Genomic DNA, 16875 nt, shown 5'->3' with positions numbered 1-16875 from the left:
GTACGACAGTGTCGGAGTTGCATAAAACACAAATATAGTCATGTCATAACTCAATCATTTCAGATAACACCGTAAACTCACTTGAACTTACCTGCACGTCCCACGTTCACCTTAGCACTTCAAAGCATTCACAACAATTATATATAGATAATATGCATATGGATATGCCATGATGCAATCTAAAACTCAATCATATCATAATACTTTAGAATATATATATATATATATATATATATATATATATAACATGGCATAAAATGCATAAATCAATTTAAAAGTGTTTGTAGAACTATCAGTTATATATATATGATAAAAAGGAAAAGACCCACTCACCTAAGGTCCGCTCTACGACTCCCTAGCATGAATATCGAGACGTCACGAACGATCATCACCTAGAACAAATATTCAATCACGTCTCAAAACTCTTATCAATAAAACACGTAATTTACATAAAACACATCTCAAGGACGTTCTATAATGATTTAAGACCCATTGACCAAAAGTCAACCGTCGGTCAAAGATCAACGGTAGGGTCCACAACCCTACGTAACTCAATCCAGAAGATCCACATCTTGGATTTCCGATCCCTAACTTCTAAAGTTTCATTACGATTCAACGGTTGGATCTCTGCCAATTGCTTATTCAAGTGGCAGTCAACGTTTTATTTTACAAACTTACAAATCCAATTTGGAAATATCCGTACATCAGATTCTCAATTTGTAAGTTTATAATATCCTCAAATATTACATACTATAATGTATTAAATTTTGGTGACAATCCAACGGTCGGATCGTCAATTCACATAATGTTAAAGTAGTGGTCTTTAACAAAACTATGTTCAAACGATGAGATTTCATCAATCAGACTTCACCTATGAAATTGGGGTGTCAAACTTAGCTTAGAAAGGTCAGGGGGTGACTCGGCTCATGCTCAGCCCTGACCTTTATTCGCCAAACAATTAAATTAAAAAAAAAAAACTAATGAGTAAGACTTGAAAACTGAGTTTGAATCATAACGAAAAAAGAAATGTTGTATATGAATAGTATCAGGTGTGATTTTTTAAAATAAAAATGCCCTTTTTGTAAAAAATGAACAGTACCAAAAATGTTTCGTTAAAACTCCCTTAAATTAATAGCACATTTATTATGCCTTTTTTTTTTTGTCATTTTACACACCTTTACATAAAATATTATCACATTATAACACTGGTTTTTTGCTAAAACACTTTTAAAACTATAGTTTTCCAAACACTTAATTGCTTTATTTCATAACTACTTATTCTCTCAAGATACATAAGAAGCGATTTTCTTTTTCAAAGCATTACAATACCAAACTAGCCCACAATGAAGTTACCCCCATAGATCCGTCCAATGTTCGAATACATTATGTATTCATTTTTGTAAATACAGTAGGGTTATATTCAAATGTTGAATGTTAACATTTAAAGTCAATTTTCCCAATTTATAGAGAATAAAACCACCGCCTATTTTCGATCAACCAGAGTAAGGCAGCCTGCAAAAGAAAATAACAAAAAAGCAGATTGATGAAGGGAAAAGATAATTAACATTATTTAAGCATCTTGCTGAAGCAGTTTTTCTCAATTCAATTCTCTAATGCTATGTTTGGACGAGAGAGATTTGCAAGTACTAGGGCATTTAGGATAAATTGCTTAGAAATGAACTACAAAACATTAGTTAAAAAAGATTTGAAATACACCACATGATCATCACAAACCGGTTTGCAAAGAATTTACAAATGATATGTTGTCATTTGCAAAAATCATTCTCATTGCATTGTATCTAGTCGTTTCAAATCCCTCCATCTAATCTTCTGTAGTCCATTTTTCTAACTAATTTAACCTAAAATCCATTGGTACTTGCAATTCCCCACCTAGACGCCACTTAGAACTAAGCGTAAAGAATGTACATATTCAGCATGAGTAGTTCTAGGTAAACTATAATGTTTTAACTAACTTCGCTGACCACATAATGTAAACTCCTACATCACATATTGTGATCTCCATTATTTCACGCACTACAAGTAGGCATGTCCTCTAAGACCAAGACCAATTCTAATAGTTGAGTTAAAACTGTTTTAAACTCACCCAAAGCTTCTTCAATTATTGGCCTAAAAAACTTATTTTTAGGCCAAATTTAGCGAGAAAATGAGTCAAAGTTAGTGGTCGGGACCCAGTTGGTGACGCCCCCCCCCCAGGGTTGGCTACAAATACATTTTTTTAAATACACTAAATCCAACAATTGAAATTGAATATGATCAAATATAATGTAAAAAAAGATCTACCAACCCGAAATTAAACCAACTGCTAAAGCAATTAGACGAAAATAATGTAAATCAAAATTAACCTAAAAACTCTATAAATACCTATGTATTTGTTCACACATCTACATAAAATTCACTTTCATCAAACAATTTTTTTTCTTTTTACCTACTTATGTATTTGTGTTTAAGAATGGGATACGTTGTGTGGTTTTTCCATGTTATATCATGTGGTGCATGTGTAAAAATGAGACAGGTTTAGTGATTTTTCATTATTTATCGGAATTTAAATATTTTAAAGTTAAATATTCATAAAAATAAATTAGAATAATCTACATAAATTTTATTTTTATAAAAGTTACCAAACAAAATTAGTCTAAAATCATTCTTTAATAATTTCGAGCTAGAATTAGAATTTAAACCAAAATCATTGGAAAAGAAAAACGGTTGCTAGGTTAGAACCTAAATTTTATAGGCTAAAAATTTAAGTTTTAACTCCAACCATTGGAGTTGGTCTAAGCACATGAAAACTAATTGAGATAGGATGATGAATATCCATCGAAATTGATGCATCATATAAAAAAATATCAGATGACTTAAACGCACCCCAATTTTAGAGATGTATCGGAGCTGTCGTAGTCTTGAGGACCGTTGTTTGAGTTACAGGGATTGGTGACAGACTCTGATGATTGACCCTCCTCCGTAAACATGTTCTCTGAATCGACCTGAACAAGCCTCCGGCCATCAGATTTCTCCGCCACCTTCAACAAGCATACCAAGAACCCCCATTAGCAAATTAATTAAGCAAAAATCAAAACATAGATGAAGAGTCGCAGAGAGATCTTATACTTGCTGTCTTAATCGTTCATTCTCTTCCATCAATTGCATCCCCTGCACATTCATATATAATATGTCAAGAAAAAATTGTGACAAGAACAGGCAAACAGAGAAGAGGAAATATTTGGAGGACAAATTGTCTGGACCTCACTGCCATTTCCTAATTTATAACTGTTAAAAAGTCACTTAATAAAGAACACTACCAATGAACTCCTCAAGTACTACGAATCTACTATCGAACAAATTTGAAACCTTTAATCTCGTTTCCTCAATTATTTGTTAATTTATTAGGTCAGAAGACGTAGGGTAGAGCTACATGGTCAATAGTTGAAAGGTAACTAACATTTCTTTGAAGATCACCGATCTCTTTCATGATTTTTTCACTCTGAAAAAAGACAACAAAATCCAGTTAGATAATAAACTTATATAGAGGCAAGCCTATAGAATAAAACAGACCTTTTTCTCTATTACGCGGCCCAAGCCAGTTTCAAGTGACTTCTCCAATTGTTGGAGTTCTTCCAAATTTAGTCCTTGAATTTCTTCTCCTCTCATCTGCCTATAGTTCAAGGAGCTTATATCATAATTAGGGACCACAAACTAGTAATTGTTTTTAAAACCAGAGATTTACAAATACCTAAGTTGATGACTTTTTGCTGCAATTTCCTTGCTCAACCTGGTGTAGTTGCTGTTCTCCACTAGCTACATCAGATTAACAATTCTTTTAAGCAAAAGTCAAAAACGAAAAATAGTAAAAATGTAAATTGTTTACGGTAAAGAACAAAAAGCATATCCATATAAAATTCAGCCGGTGAAGATTATCTTATATTAAGTCAGAATTAATGCAAACAATAGAGAGAGAAAATAGAGCAGGGACTTCAAATAAAGAATGCACGATAGAATGCATCTTAATGTATTAAGTTCATGTTGTTTCCTATTTTTAAACTTCAAATGCATGCAATGTCATATTCTAGCTTTACCAACAAAAAATATGGATGAACCAAAATGTACATTACTCTAGGCACTGCATGATTAAGATATAAACCATGATTTACAAATTTAGGAATGCAATAATTTCAAAAGAATTCGTTTCTTATAACATTAAGTTCAAAACTTGTCATGCTGCAATGGCTTCAAGTCTACAAGATTCATGTTACCAAGATCGCTTTGTATTATTTTGTACAACTCAAGGGTACGTACCAAACTCATCACACGATACGATACACACAAAAAAATCCCGTCATAAAACTTAAATTGCTTCTATAGCAATTTATAAGAGTTACTAAATAAAACAAGTAGACATTAAAGAGATGAGATCCAAGATTATAATATATCTACCCTTTTGTTCCATTGGAAGCGGACAACACAACATCACATTGATATTCATCTATTTATCCATAAATATGTTACCTATACAGGACCAACCTGTAGCTGAAGAGATGGTTGTTCTAGTTTCTCGAGATTCTTCGAATGCAAGTTGTGCCTTTCTAGAATTTCCTTCATACTTCAGAAGAAATAGAATGAAAACAATGCAGGTCAATAGCTAGGATAGCCAGAAAGCTTCAAGACAATAGCATACAATTAAATAAAAGATAACGCATGTGAGATGGGAAGGACAATAGGAAGTTCAAATAAATATTTGGTTTCGCATTTAAAAAATGCTTCATATTTTAGTAAATACATGTCACACACTTTTAAATTTAAAGTTCCAATAATATGTTTTTCCCTTAAAAACCTTGCAACGCGTATTAAGAATAAATTGAATAACTGATAGTAGCTATTACATGCACATGAAATCGTATATACAAGTGTACAAGCAATGAAGGTTCATATATAGTTATATGCTGATAAAATAAAGTATAAGCTGACACAGCGAGTAATGGGATAGTTAGGATCGATCATCATCGAATCCTAGAACATAAACTAAAGTCCACCAATAAACCGGAATCCACTAGAAAATACATAAACTCTAAAGTTTAATTGATAATAATATGAATGAATGTTGGAATACAACCCTAAAAAATGTTTATATAGTCTAATCAAACCCTAGCTCCAAAAGGAAAATAAAATAGGAAATAATTAAATCCCAAAGATTCCTAAAATATGTAAAATGCCAAATGATTTCTGTCAAACAAGTCTCGAGACTTGAAATACTGGTAATATACCCTAATTTTTGGAAAACAAGTATCAAGACTAAAAATTCTGGGATTTGTCAAATATGACTCTTCTTTGTTTTTGGTTGTCGAGTTACTCGAAAAGTCCAAAACCTTAACTCTCCAGATATTGCAGCGGAAAATAATCTTTTGACCTTGAAATTACCAATTCTCCAATCACTTTTCTTCATTTAGTGTCGAACAATTCAATTTTTGGACTACATCATAAGCAACAACAACAACAACAACAACAACAAAGCCTTTTCCCACTAAGTGGGGTCGGCTATATGAATCCTAGAACGCCATTGCGCTCGGTTTTGTGTCATGTCCTCCGTTAGATCCAAGTACTCTAAGTCTTTTCTTAGAGTCTCTTCCAAAGTTGTCCTAGGTCTTCCTCTACCCCTTCGGCCCTGAACCTCTGTCCCGTAGTCACATCTTCGAACCGGAGCGTCAGTCGGCCTTCTTTGCACATGTTCAAAATCACCGGAGCCGATTTTCTCTCATCTTTCCTACAATTTCGGCTACTCCTACTTTACCTCGGATATCCTCATTCCCAATCTTATCCTTTCTCGTGTGCCCACACATCCCACGAAGCATCCTCATCTCCGCTACACCCATTTTGTGTACGTGTTGATGCTTCACCACCCAACATTCTGTGCCATACAACATCGCTAGCCTTATTGCCGTCCTATAAAATTTTCCCTTGAGCTTCAGTGGCCTACGACGGTCACACAACACGCCGGATGCACTCTTTCCATCCAGCTCGTATTCTATGGTTGAGATCTCCATCTAATTCTCCGTTCTCTTGCAAGATAGATCCTAGGTAGCGAAAACGATCGCTTTTTGTGATCTTCGCTAGATTGCTCCGGTCATTAGTGTGGATAAGTATATAAATGGATAGAGATAGGAAAGCAAACACAAGATGTACGTGGTTCACCCAGATTGGCTACGTCCACGGAATAGAAGAGTTCTCATTAATTGTGAAGGGTTTACACAAGTACATAGGTTCAAGCTCTCATTTAGTGAGTACAAGTGAATGATTTAGTACAAATGACATTAGGAAATATTGTGGGAGAATGATCTCGTAATCACGAAACTTCTAAGTATCGGAGTGTGGTGTCGTCTTGACTTGCCTTATCTGTCTCATAGGTAGATGTGGCATCTTCTCTGGAAGTACTCTTCCTCCATCCAGGGGTGGTATCTTTAACTGGTGGAGATGCACAAGGTAATGTATCAATTTCACTTGAAGCTTACTTGTAGTTTCAGGCTTGGTCAAGCGCGATACAAACCATGTAGTAGGAGTCCCCCAAGTCGCCGAGCTAGGGGGTCTGCTGAAAGAGGTGACAGACAAGGTAAGCAATCAGAGCTCCGACTGATTGTTCACCTTCTCCCCATCTTGCAGCAGCATGAAGGATAAAGAGAAGAAAAATGAGAAGAGATGATATGAGATACTTTTGCTTTTGAAGAAGTAACTTTCCACAGGCTTATTCTTGAACTGAGCTGGAGGGTTTTCTGGTTTCCTCCAGAGTATAAGGCCGACTGAAGAATTTGAGGGTCAAAACAAGTCCATCAAATCTAGAGTACGTTCCACCCTGCTGATATGGGATACTTTTGCTTTTGACAGAGTAATGAATGTATCGGCACGTGTGCTGTTACGCTTGTCTCCACATGCTTCCTTGTATCCTTCGCACTTGCCCTATCTGTTCCTCAAGCAGATGCGGAATCTTCCCTGGAAACATAAGATGTTGAAGATGAGTACTCGAGAGCAATGCCAGGTAAGTAATCAGGTAAGGGGTTCCAGGCAGTCAGTTCCTGGCTGGAAGCTTGATTCCAAGTGCTGACTGATTGCTCTCTTTCTCCTTGTCTTGCAGGTAAAAACAAGGCCAAAAGAAAAGACAGGAAAAAAGCATGATATGGGATACTCTTGCTTTTAACCCTGATGATATGAGATATTCTTGCTCTAGTATAGCTTGTTTGCAGAGGTATTATCGGGGGGAAAGAAAGCTGAATATTTCGAAAGGCTTCGTTGGGAGTGCCCTCTCAGATATGATGAAGGGTTGAGCATTTTTGCAGGTCTGCCTGTCCGTTGGGGATGGAGGTCGACATATATAGGAGTCTCCCTAACAACAAGTAGTAATGCTATTCCTTTACCCTGCTTGGTCATAGCACGGTAGTGGGAGCTGCCAGTTTCACATGTTTTAACTCTGTCAGAGCACTTTGAAAAAGTGGTCTGTGGTATCTGGCTCTCGAGATTCGGAGAACGATGCCTCTTCGATTTTTGAGAAAGCAATCATGCTGGGGGTATGACTCTCGAGATTCGGAGAGCAGTGTCTCTTCGATTTTTGAGGAAGTAATCATGTTGGGAGTCTGGCTCTCGAGATTCGGAGGGTGGTGCCTCTTCGATTTTGGAGCAAGCAATCTTGTTGGGAGTGTTGTCTCGAATGTGAGTAAAGGTTGGGCATGTTTGCTAGTCTACCTTGCCACGAAGCACAAAGGTTGACACACAGGGACTTTCCAATTATCCAGCAATGGTACTGTTCCTTTACCCTCTCTTCGATTTTGAGAAAGTAGTCATGTTGGGAGTCTGGCTCTCGAGATTCGGAGGACGGTGCCTCTTCGATTTTGGAGCAAGCAATCTTATTGGGAGTGTTTTCTCGAATGTGAGTAAAGGTTGGGCATGTTTGCTAGTCTACCTTGCCACGAAGCACAGAGGTTGACACACAGGGACTTTCCAATTATCCAGCAGTGGTACTGTTCCTTTACAGTTGTGGGTAATAATATGGTAGCTAGACCTTCAAAATTTATGTGTCTAAACTTTTGTTAGTGCTGTTTCTTTGCTATTCTTTTACCTTTCTTGGTCAGAGCGATGTAGTGGGAGCTGCAAGCTTCACGTGCTCAACTTTGGCAGAGAACTTTGGCAAAGTTATTTGTGGTACCCATGAGCTATTGTTGCGTGTGGGAAGTGGGTGATTGAACAGTAAGATTCATGTGCTTTCTACTTCACCAGAAGTCTTCGACAGAATGCCCATAATTTCTGCAAAGCTGAGTGTGCGTGTGACAGGTGTTGACAAGGCTAGAAAAGTAGGGCCTCTTCGATTTCTGAGATCGGCCCTCGTGGTCTCTGAGCAGCCCAGCTTTTGAGAAAGCGAGCGCCTCTTCGATTGATTCGGAGAACGATGCCTCATCGATTTTTGAGAAAGCAATCATGCTGGGGGTCTGGCTCTCGAGATTCGGGGAGCAGTGTCTCTTCGATTTTTGAGAAAGTAATCATGTTGGGAGTCTGGCTCTCGAGATTCGGAGGGCGGTGCCTCTTCGATTTTGGAGCAAGCAATCTTGTTGGGAGTGTTTTCTCGAATGTGAGTAAAGGTTGGGCATGTTTGCTAGTCTACCTTGCCACGAAGCACAGAGGTTGACACACAGGAACTTTCCAATTATCCAGCAATGGTACTGTTCCTTTACCCTCTCTTCGATTTTTAAGAAAGTAGTCATGTTGGGAGTCTGGCTCTCGAGATTCGGAGGACGGTGCCTCTTCGATTTTGGAGCAAGCAATCTTATTGGGAGTGTTTTCTCGAATGTGAGTAAAGGTTGGGCATGTTTGCTAGTCTACCTTGCCACGAAGCACAGAGGTTGACACACAGGGACTTTCCAATTATCCAGCAGTGGTACTGTTCCTTTACCCTTGTGGGTAATAATATGGTAGCTAGACCTTCAAAATTTATGGGTCTAAACTTTGTTAGTGCTGTTTCTTTGCTATTCTTTTACCCTTCTTGGTCAGAGCGATGTAGTGGGAGCTGCAAGCTTCACGTGCTCAACTTTGGCAGAGAACTTTGGCAAAGTTATCTGTGGTACCCATGAGCTATTGTTGCGTGTGGGAAGTGGGTGATTGAACAGTAAGATTCATGTGTTTTCTACTTCCCCAGAAGTCTTTGACAGAATGCCCATAATTTCCGCAAAACTGAGTGTGCGTGTGACAGGTGCTGACAAGGCTGGAAAAGGCTGGAAAAGTAGGTGCCTCTTCGATTTCTGATATCGGCCCTCGTGGTCTCTGGGGAGCCCAGCTTTTGAGAAAGCGAGCGCCTCTTCGATTTTTGAGATCTGCCTTCGTGGTCTTTGAGCAGCCCAACTTTTGAGAAAGCAAACGCCTCTTCGATTTCTGAGATCAACCCTCGTGATCTCTAAGCAGCCCAGCTTTTGAGAAAGCAAACGCCTCTTCGATTTCTGAGCAGGCGCCTCTTCGATTTCTGAAGCTTCGTCGAGTGCAGATTTTTATAGGGGCTGGCATTAAGTTCCAAAGCACACTTGAATCTCCACCAGTAGAAGCTTCATTCTTGCACTTCTAAGATCTTGATTTGTCCGACCTCTTCTCTCTTCAACACCTTTGAAAATGTCTGGCCCCTCCGACCGTCGTTTTGACTTGAACCTTGTTGAAGAGGCAGCCCCGCCTTCTCCAGACAACATATGGCGCCCATCCTTCGTCTCCCCTACTGGTCCTCTTACCGTTGGGGATTCCGTGATGAAGAATGATATGACCGCTGCGGTGGTGGCCAGGAACCTTCTCACTCCCAAAGATAACAGACTACTTTCCAAACGGTCTGATGAGTTAGCTGTTAAGGATTCGCTGGCTCTCAGTGTTCAGTGTGCAGGTTCTGTGTCTAATATGGCCCAACGCCTATTTGCTCGAACCCGCCAAGTTGAATCATTGGCGGCTGAAGTGATGAGTCTCAAACAGGAGATTAGAGGGCTCAAGCATGAGAATAAACAGTTGCACCGGCTCGCACATGACTATGCTACAAACATGAAGAGGAAGCTTGACCAGATGAAGGAAACTGATGGTCAGGTTTTACTTGATCATCAGAGATTTGTGGGTTTGTTCCAAAGGCATTTATTGCCTTCGTCTTCTGGGGCTGTACCGCGTAATGAAGCTCCAAATGATCAACCTCTGATGCCTCCTCCTTCTAGGGTTCTGTCCAGTACTGAGGCTCCAAATGATCCCCCTCCGATGCCTTCTCTTTCTGGGGCTCTACCGACTGCTGAGACTTCTCCTAAGCAACCTTTGTGAAGGCTCCCTCTTGTGTGCTTATTTTGACTCATGTATATGTACATATTTGTAGCTTATCGGGGATATCAATAAATAAGCTTTCCTTCATTTCAACGTATTGTGTTAAATACACCAAAGCCTTCTTCGCTAAGTTCTTTGAATTTTCTTTTGTTAAAGCTTGTATGTTGAAGGTTTCTGAGTGGAGCATGTAGGTTGGGGTAGTGTTCTCTTAATTTCCCGAATGAGGAAAACTTCTCGGTTGGAGACTTGGAAAATCCAAGTCACTGAGTGGGATCGGCTATATGAATCTTAGAACGCCATTGTGCTCGATCCTGTGTCATGTCCTTCGTTAGATCCAAGTACTCTAAGTCTTTTCTTAGAGTCTCTTCCAAAGTTTTCCTAGGTCTTCCTCTACCCCTTCGGCCCTGCACCTCTGTCCCATAGTCGCATCTTCTAATCGGAACGTCAGTAGGCCTTCTTTGCACATGTCCAAACCACCGTAACCGATTTTCTCTCATCTTTCCTTCAATTTCGGCTACTCCTACTTTACCCCGGATATCCTCATTCCTAATCTTTTCCTTTCTCGTGTGCCCACACATCCAACGAAGCATCCTCATCTCCGCTACACCCATTTTGTGTACGTGTTGATGTTTCACCGCCCAACATTCTGTGCCATACAGCATCGCCGGCCTTATTGCCGTCCTATAAAATTTTCCCTTGAGCTTCAGTGGCATACGGCGGTCACACAACACGCCGGATGCACTCTTCCACTTCATCCATCCAGCTTGTATTCTATGGTTGAGATCTCCATCTAATTCTCCGTTCTTTTGCAAGATAGATCCTAGGTAACGAAAACGGTCGCTCTTTGGTATTTCTTGATCTCCGATCCTCACCCCTAACTCGTTTTGGCCTCCATTTGCACTGAACTTGCACTCCATATATTCTGTCTTTGATCGGCTTAGGCGAAGACCTTTAGATTCCAACACTTCTCTCCAAAGGTTAAGCTTTGCATTTACCCCTTCCTGAGTTTCATCTATCAACACTATATCGTCTGCGAAAAGCATACACCAAGGAATATCATCTTGAATATGTCGTGTTAACTCATCCATTACCAACGCAAAAAGGTAAGGACTTAAGGATGAGCCTTGATGTAATCCTACAGTTATGGGAAAGCTTTCGGTTTGTCCTTCATGAGTTCTTACGGCAGTCTTTGCTCCTTCATACATATCCTTTATAGCTTGGATATATGCTACTCGTACTCCTTTCTTCTCTAAAATCCTCCAAAGAATGTCTCTTGGGACCCTATCATACGCTTTTTCCAAATCTATAAAGACCATGTGTAAATCCTTTTTCCCATCTCTATATCTTTCCATCAATCTTCGTAAGAGATAGATTGCCTCCATGGTTGAGCGCCCTGGCATGAACCCGAATTGGTTGTCCGAAACCCGTGTCTCTTGCCTTAATCTATGCTCAATGACTCTCTCCCAGAGCTTCATTGTATGACTCATTAGCTTAATACCCCTATAGTTCATGCAATTTTGTACGTCGCCCTTATTCTTGTAGATAGGCACCAAAGTGCTCATTCGCCACTCATTTGGCATCTTCTTCGTTTTCAAAATCCTATTGAAAAGGTCAGTGAGCCATGTTATACCTGTCTCTCCCAAAAGTTTCCACACTTCGATTGGTATATCGTCTGGGCCTATTGCTTTTTTATGCTTCATCTTCTTCAAAGCTACAACCACTTCTTCCTTCCGGATTCGACGATAAAAAGAGTAGTTTCTACACTCTTCTGAGTTACTCAACTCCCCTAAAGAAGCACTCATTTCATGTCCTTCATTGAAAAGATTATGAAAATAACCTCTCCATCTGTCTTTAACCGCGTTCTCTGTAGCAAGAACCTTTCCATCCTCATCCTTGATGCACCTCACTTGGTTTAGGTCCCTTGTCTTCTTTTCCCTTGCTCTAGATAGTTTATAGATATCCAACTCTCCTTCTTTGGTATCTAGTCGTTTATACATATCGTCGTAAGCCGCTAACTTAGCTTCTCTGACAGCTTTCTTCGCCTCTTGCTTCGCTTTTCTATACCTTTCACCATTTTCATCAGTCCTCTCCTTGTATAAGGCTTTACAACATTCCTTCTTAGCCTTCACCTTTGTTTGTACCTCCTCATTCCACCACCAAGATTCCTTTTGGTGTGGGGCAAAGCCCTTGGACTCTCCTAATACCTCTTTTGCTACTTTTCGGATACAACTAGCCATGGAATCCCACATTTGGCTAGCTTCCCCCTCTCTATCCCACACACATTGGGTGATTACCTTCTCTTTGAAAATGGCTTGTTTTTCTTCTTTTAGATTCCACCATCTAGTCCTTGGGCACTTCCAAGTCTTGTTCTTTTGTCTTACTCTTTTGATATGTACATCCATCACCAACAAGCGATGTTGATTAGCCACGCTCTCTCCTGGTATAACTTTGCAATCCTTACAAGTTATACGATCCCCTTTCCTCATTAGAAGAAAATCTATTTGTGTTTTTGACGACCCACTCTTGTAGGTGATCACATGTTCTTCTCTCTTCTTAAAGAAGGTGTTGGCTAAGAAGAGATCATATGCCATTGCAAAATCCAAGATAGCTTCCCCATCCTCGTTTCTCTCCCCAAAACCATGGCCACCATGAAAACCTCCATAGTTGCCTGTCTCCCTGCCCACGTGTCCATTTAAATCTCCTCCTATAAATAACTTCTCCGTCTGAGCAATTCCTTGCACCAAGTCTCCAAGATCTTCCCAAAATTTCTCCTTCGAACTCGTATCCAACCCTACTTGAGGTGCGTACGCACTAATCACATTGATAAGTTCTTGTCCTATTACAATCTTGATTGCCATGATTCTATCTCCTACCCTCTTGACATCTACAACATCTTGTACCAAGGTCTTGTCCACGATGATGCCAACACCGTTTCTCGTTCTATTTGTGCCCGAATACCAAAGTTTAAACCCTGAGTTTTCTAGATCCTTTGCCTTACTACCAACCCACTTAGTTTCTTGTAGGCACATAATATTTATCCTTCTCCTCACCATAACTTCCACTACTTCCATAGATTTTCCCGTTAAGGTTCCTATATTCCACGTTCCTAAACGCATTTTGCTCTCTTGAACTCTACCCTTCTGTCCTAGCTTCTTCACCCTCCCCCGTCTAATAGGATCAAAGTACTTCTTTTGTGTGTCCCGGGTAAAGTTGATAGGAGCATATGCTCCCAAACAACTTTGAGTGGAGTCGTTCGAAAAGAAGTTTCTATGGCCCCCTTGCTCATTTAACACTGCATCCGGGTGCCGATGGAGATACAGCGACCCTTGCTCACTTATCACTGTGCTCAGGCCACACAGCGCGCCACTTACGGGTGACGCCCTAGCTTTAGCGCGATTTTGTTCTGGATTCATTTTCATAAGGATTCGACGTGATCATGGAGTGCCGGCTGTCGACTACCTGACGCCCTCCCCCTCCTCCTTTATCCGGGCTTGGGACCGGCCATGTAAGACATAGGCGGAGTTGGACTACATCATAAGCAATGGAACAAAACCTGATAGACGGAAATTACTCGAAAATAGTTGAAGTTGAACTGGCTCTAATGGTATCTAGTCTCCTTGTTGAAGGAGGTCCTGGTTCAAATTTCATGAACGAGAGTTTTCTATGATGTCAAACAAACATAAAAGGTTAAAAATTGGCTGTTATAGTAATAGCTGGCTGGAGTTGATTATATAACTTCTAAGTATAATGTCACCCCATTAGCCTCCTAATTCAATTTTGGAAAGCCAAATTTAGTCCTGATTTACCAAATTTGTATTCTTTCATCATGTTTGTATTACAACCTATGGTCAAGTTGGTTCTAACACAGGCAAAGTAATAGGAACTAATAAATTAAAACACAACCAAACTATTAAGGATAATTAACATCCAAGAAGTATACAACAATTTTCCTTGAAGAAATCATACTAGAGAAAGAGAGAGTAAAAGTAAATGGAAGCAAGTCACTGGCAACTTAATGAAGCAGTCCAGTCATGACTGAACAAAACAACACTTCTGAAGTTATCAGAAACAGCAGTAGGTTTAGACCCCAATAAATTAAATTCATAATATAGCCTTTTTTTTAGGGTATTAATAATAAAGCCTTATTTGTTTAATGCATATATGATTTATTATTTTTTGAGATCCAACACTATAACAAACAAGACAAATAACATCCACATCCAACTTGCACTACAAATGAAGACCCTTCAATCATATATATCATTTGAACATCTAGCTAGCCTGTTTCTTCTTCCCATTCAAGTGAGTCTTCTCCTCCTTCATCTTCCCATTAACTTTATATAATCAAACTTTAGAATGATTATTAAAAAAATTACAGAAAAAAAGTTGTGTATGTGTGTGAGTGAGAGAGTGAGAGGGAGACCTAGAGCTGGCGTATTCAAAGAGCTTTCCGGTGGAAGAAAATATGATAAGAGCAATATCGGCATCGCAGAGAACGGAGAGCTCCTCGGCCTTCTTCAAAAGGCCTCTTCTCCTCTTGGAAAAGGTCACCTGCCTCGCCGTGGCGTTGTCGATCTTCTTGATCTGAATTTTCTCCCTCGCCATCTCTTAATCTTCAGTTAAATTAATTCGATCTTCCTTTTCTTCTTCTTCTTCTGGTTCTCCTGAAGAAAAAAAATTAAAAATAATAAGAATATTATAGCTTTTTTTGGAATGGAATGTTTTGCTTTCGTTAAGGCTTTAGATGTTTGAGTCAGAGAATATAATCAACCAAAAACTGACCAGAAAAGGCAAAGAAATTACAAGCAAATGAAGGATAGGCTTAATTGGAGAGGGACAGATCCAGTGCGAGAACTGGCGGCATGTTGCCAAATTTAGCTAAACATCTTTGGAGTATGTGGGGGGCAAAGGCAAACCGTCAAATTGAAGTGAAAGTTTTCGAGATAGAGAGAGAGAGATATCAAAGGAGAGAAAGAGACCCAGCATCCATCTCCATCTTTAGATTCTTAATCAGATCCAGAGTTTCAACACCAACAAGACTCAGAGGGAAAGAAATGCTTCCAACCAATTGGAGAAAAGAAAAGGATAAAGCTAAAAGAGGTAAAGGGTTTGTTTGCTGATTTAGGTGAAAGGGGATTTGTTGATGTTTTTATAGTTCTTACTTACGTGGTTACATATTTATTTACCAGTCTGAATGAAACTCGGGGAAGGGGTGTTGGTCTTGGTGCTGTATTTGGATGAGTAGATTGGGGAAATTTTGGAGAAATTTTTTATTGTGATAGGAATATGGATGATAAATCATGTGTAGGGGAAATTTTTATTTTTTAAGTTATTAACTTTTTAAAACATATATTTTACTATTTGTATAATGATACGTAATGTATCATTCCGTAGGTCTATCACACTGAAAAATCTCTCGGTAGATAGAGTTCACAGGCTGTTGTACTGAATAAACCACCAATGAGAACACTGAGAAGTGGGGAGAGAGAGAGAGAGAGAGAGAGAGGAAATACAAGAGAGAAGAGAGAAGGGGGGATGTTTGTGGAAGTGTGGAAAAAGAAAATACTTTTTATGGTGAAGCAAAACTATTCTCTTTTTCCACGTTTAGTTGCTGTTAAAAGGTTTAACGATGGCGTGAAACTCAAAGGTTGAGCTGCAGGGAAACAGTGAGATATGATGGAAAAAGCGAGATAAAGTTTTTAGACTATGTTATAAAAAGTAAATTTTCAATTTAGTTAGGAGAAATTTGGAAAAGTAATCTAAATTTTAATTCTATTTAGAATTATAATTATTATTTAAAAATTATGATAATTATAACTAAAATTTGGTATGAAAGTATTAATTTACCCTGAATAACTAAAATCATCATCTTTCTGGTCTTAACCGTGAACGAAGTAGTAGTTATGTTGTGCCAACTAAAGCAACGATGGCGCCGATGAGGAGAAAGAGCTCTCCGTACGAAATACCAAACATTTTGTCCCATTATACTTCACTGGAGGAGGAAGAGGAGGGTCTGGTGAAGAATGGGATTGAGGATCTACTAAGAGTGGGAGGGCAATGTAGGTCGCGGCTGTGGAAAATTGGATATGAGTTGGGGGGGGGCCCTTTGAGTCTGGCTGATGCTCTTGCCTCCACGACACCCAAACGCCGCTGCCACCACAACCTCTTATATTAACACCGATCTTCTCTTGCTATCCTCCAACGCCCAAATACGAACCATTTCCTCCTCCTCTTCTTCTTTAACAGTATGAAAATTCAGTTTCCCCGACAATATTCCTATTCATTTTCTTCTTGTATATGTGTGTGTGTGTGTATCACATGTGTATGTATGGATATATGGATAAGTTTTAGCTTTAAATTATGCCTCCCTCGCATACAATAGGGGTGTGTTATCCACACACCATGTTTTACTTCTCATACACCCTTTGTTAATTTATATCTGTTGATTTTCTTCAATTCATTTGATCCGACGGCAGAAAATTAGAAGGGTGTGTGAGAAGTAAAAAGAGGTGTGTGGATATCACACCCTCTACAATATTGCTCAGGTAGGAA

The 16875-nt window shown here is 39.3% G+C and overlaps 1 protein-coding gene across 3 annotated transcripts; it reads right to left on the bottom strand.

Moving 5' to 3' along the window:
* Positions 1–1239: 1239 nt before the first annotated feature.
* On the bottom strand, positions 1240–15474 carry LOC126626741 (MADS-box protein JOINTLESS-like). 3 transcript variants are annotated; one of them, XM_050296147.1, is made up of 9 exons: positions 15106–15472; positions 14747–14987; positions 4537–4615; positions 3749–3813; positions 3571–3670; positions 3458–3499; positions 3127–3168; positions 2884–3038; positions 1240–1512 (listed from the first exon to the last, which is right to left on the bottom strand). In XM_050296147.1, the coding sequence occupies exons 2-9, from the start codon at positions 14926–14928 to the stop codon at positions 1494–1496; spliced, it is 684 nt and encodes a 227-aa protein (XP_050152104.1). In that variant the 5' UTR covers positions 14929–14987; positions 15106–15472; the 3' UTR covers positions 1240–1493. The 3 variants fall into 3 exon arrangements, with proteins under 3 accessions (XP_050152104.1, XP_050152098.1, XP_050152112.1); XM_050296141.1 differs by having other exon boundaries at positions 15127–15470; XM_050296155.1 differs by lacking the exon at positions 3458–3499 and having other exon boundaries at positions 15127–15474.
* Between the last annotated feature and the right edge of the window lie 1401 nt (positions 15475–16875).

Source organism: Malus sylvestris, chromosome 1, assembly GCF_916048215.2.
Source record: "Malus sylvestris chromosome 1, drMalSylv7.2, whole genome shotgun sequence".
Lineage (NCBI taxonomy): Eukaryota > Viridiplantae > Streptophyta > Magnoliopsida > Rosales > Rosaceae > Malus > Malus sylvestris.
The sequence above is the reverse complement of the archived record's forward strand: the minus strand, read 5'-3'. Positions and strand labels throughout refer to the sequence as shown.

What these genes read in the sequence shown, in the direction of transcription:
- LOC126626741 (XM_050296147.1), bottom strand. Translation starts at nt 14,928, where the DNA reads ATGGCGAGGGAGAAAATTCAGATCAAGAAGATCGACAACGCCACGGCG. An exon ending in GCAAAAAGTCATCAACTTAG is followed by an intron (nt 3,671 to 3,748) that starts GTATTTGTAAAT and finishes CTTGAACTATAG; the next exon opens with GCAGATGAGAGGAGAAGAAA. An exon ending in ATGAACGATTAAGACAGCAA is followed by an intron (nt 3,039 to 3,126) that starts GTATAAGATCTC and finishes TGCTTGTTGAAG; the next exon opens with GTGGCGGAGAAATCTGATGG.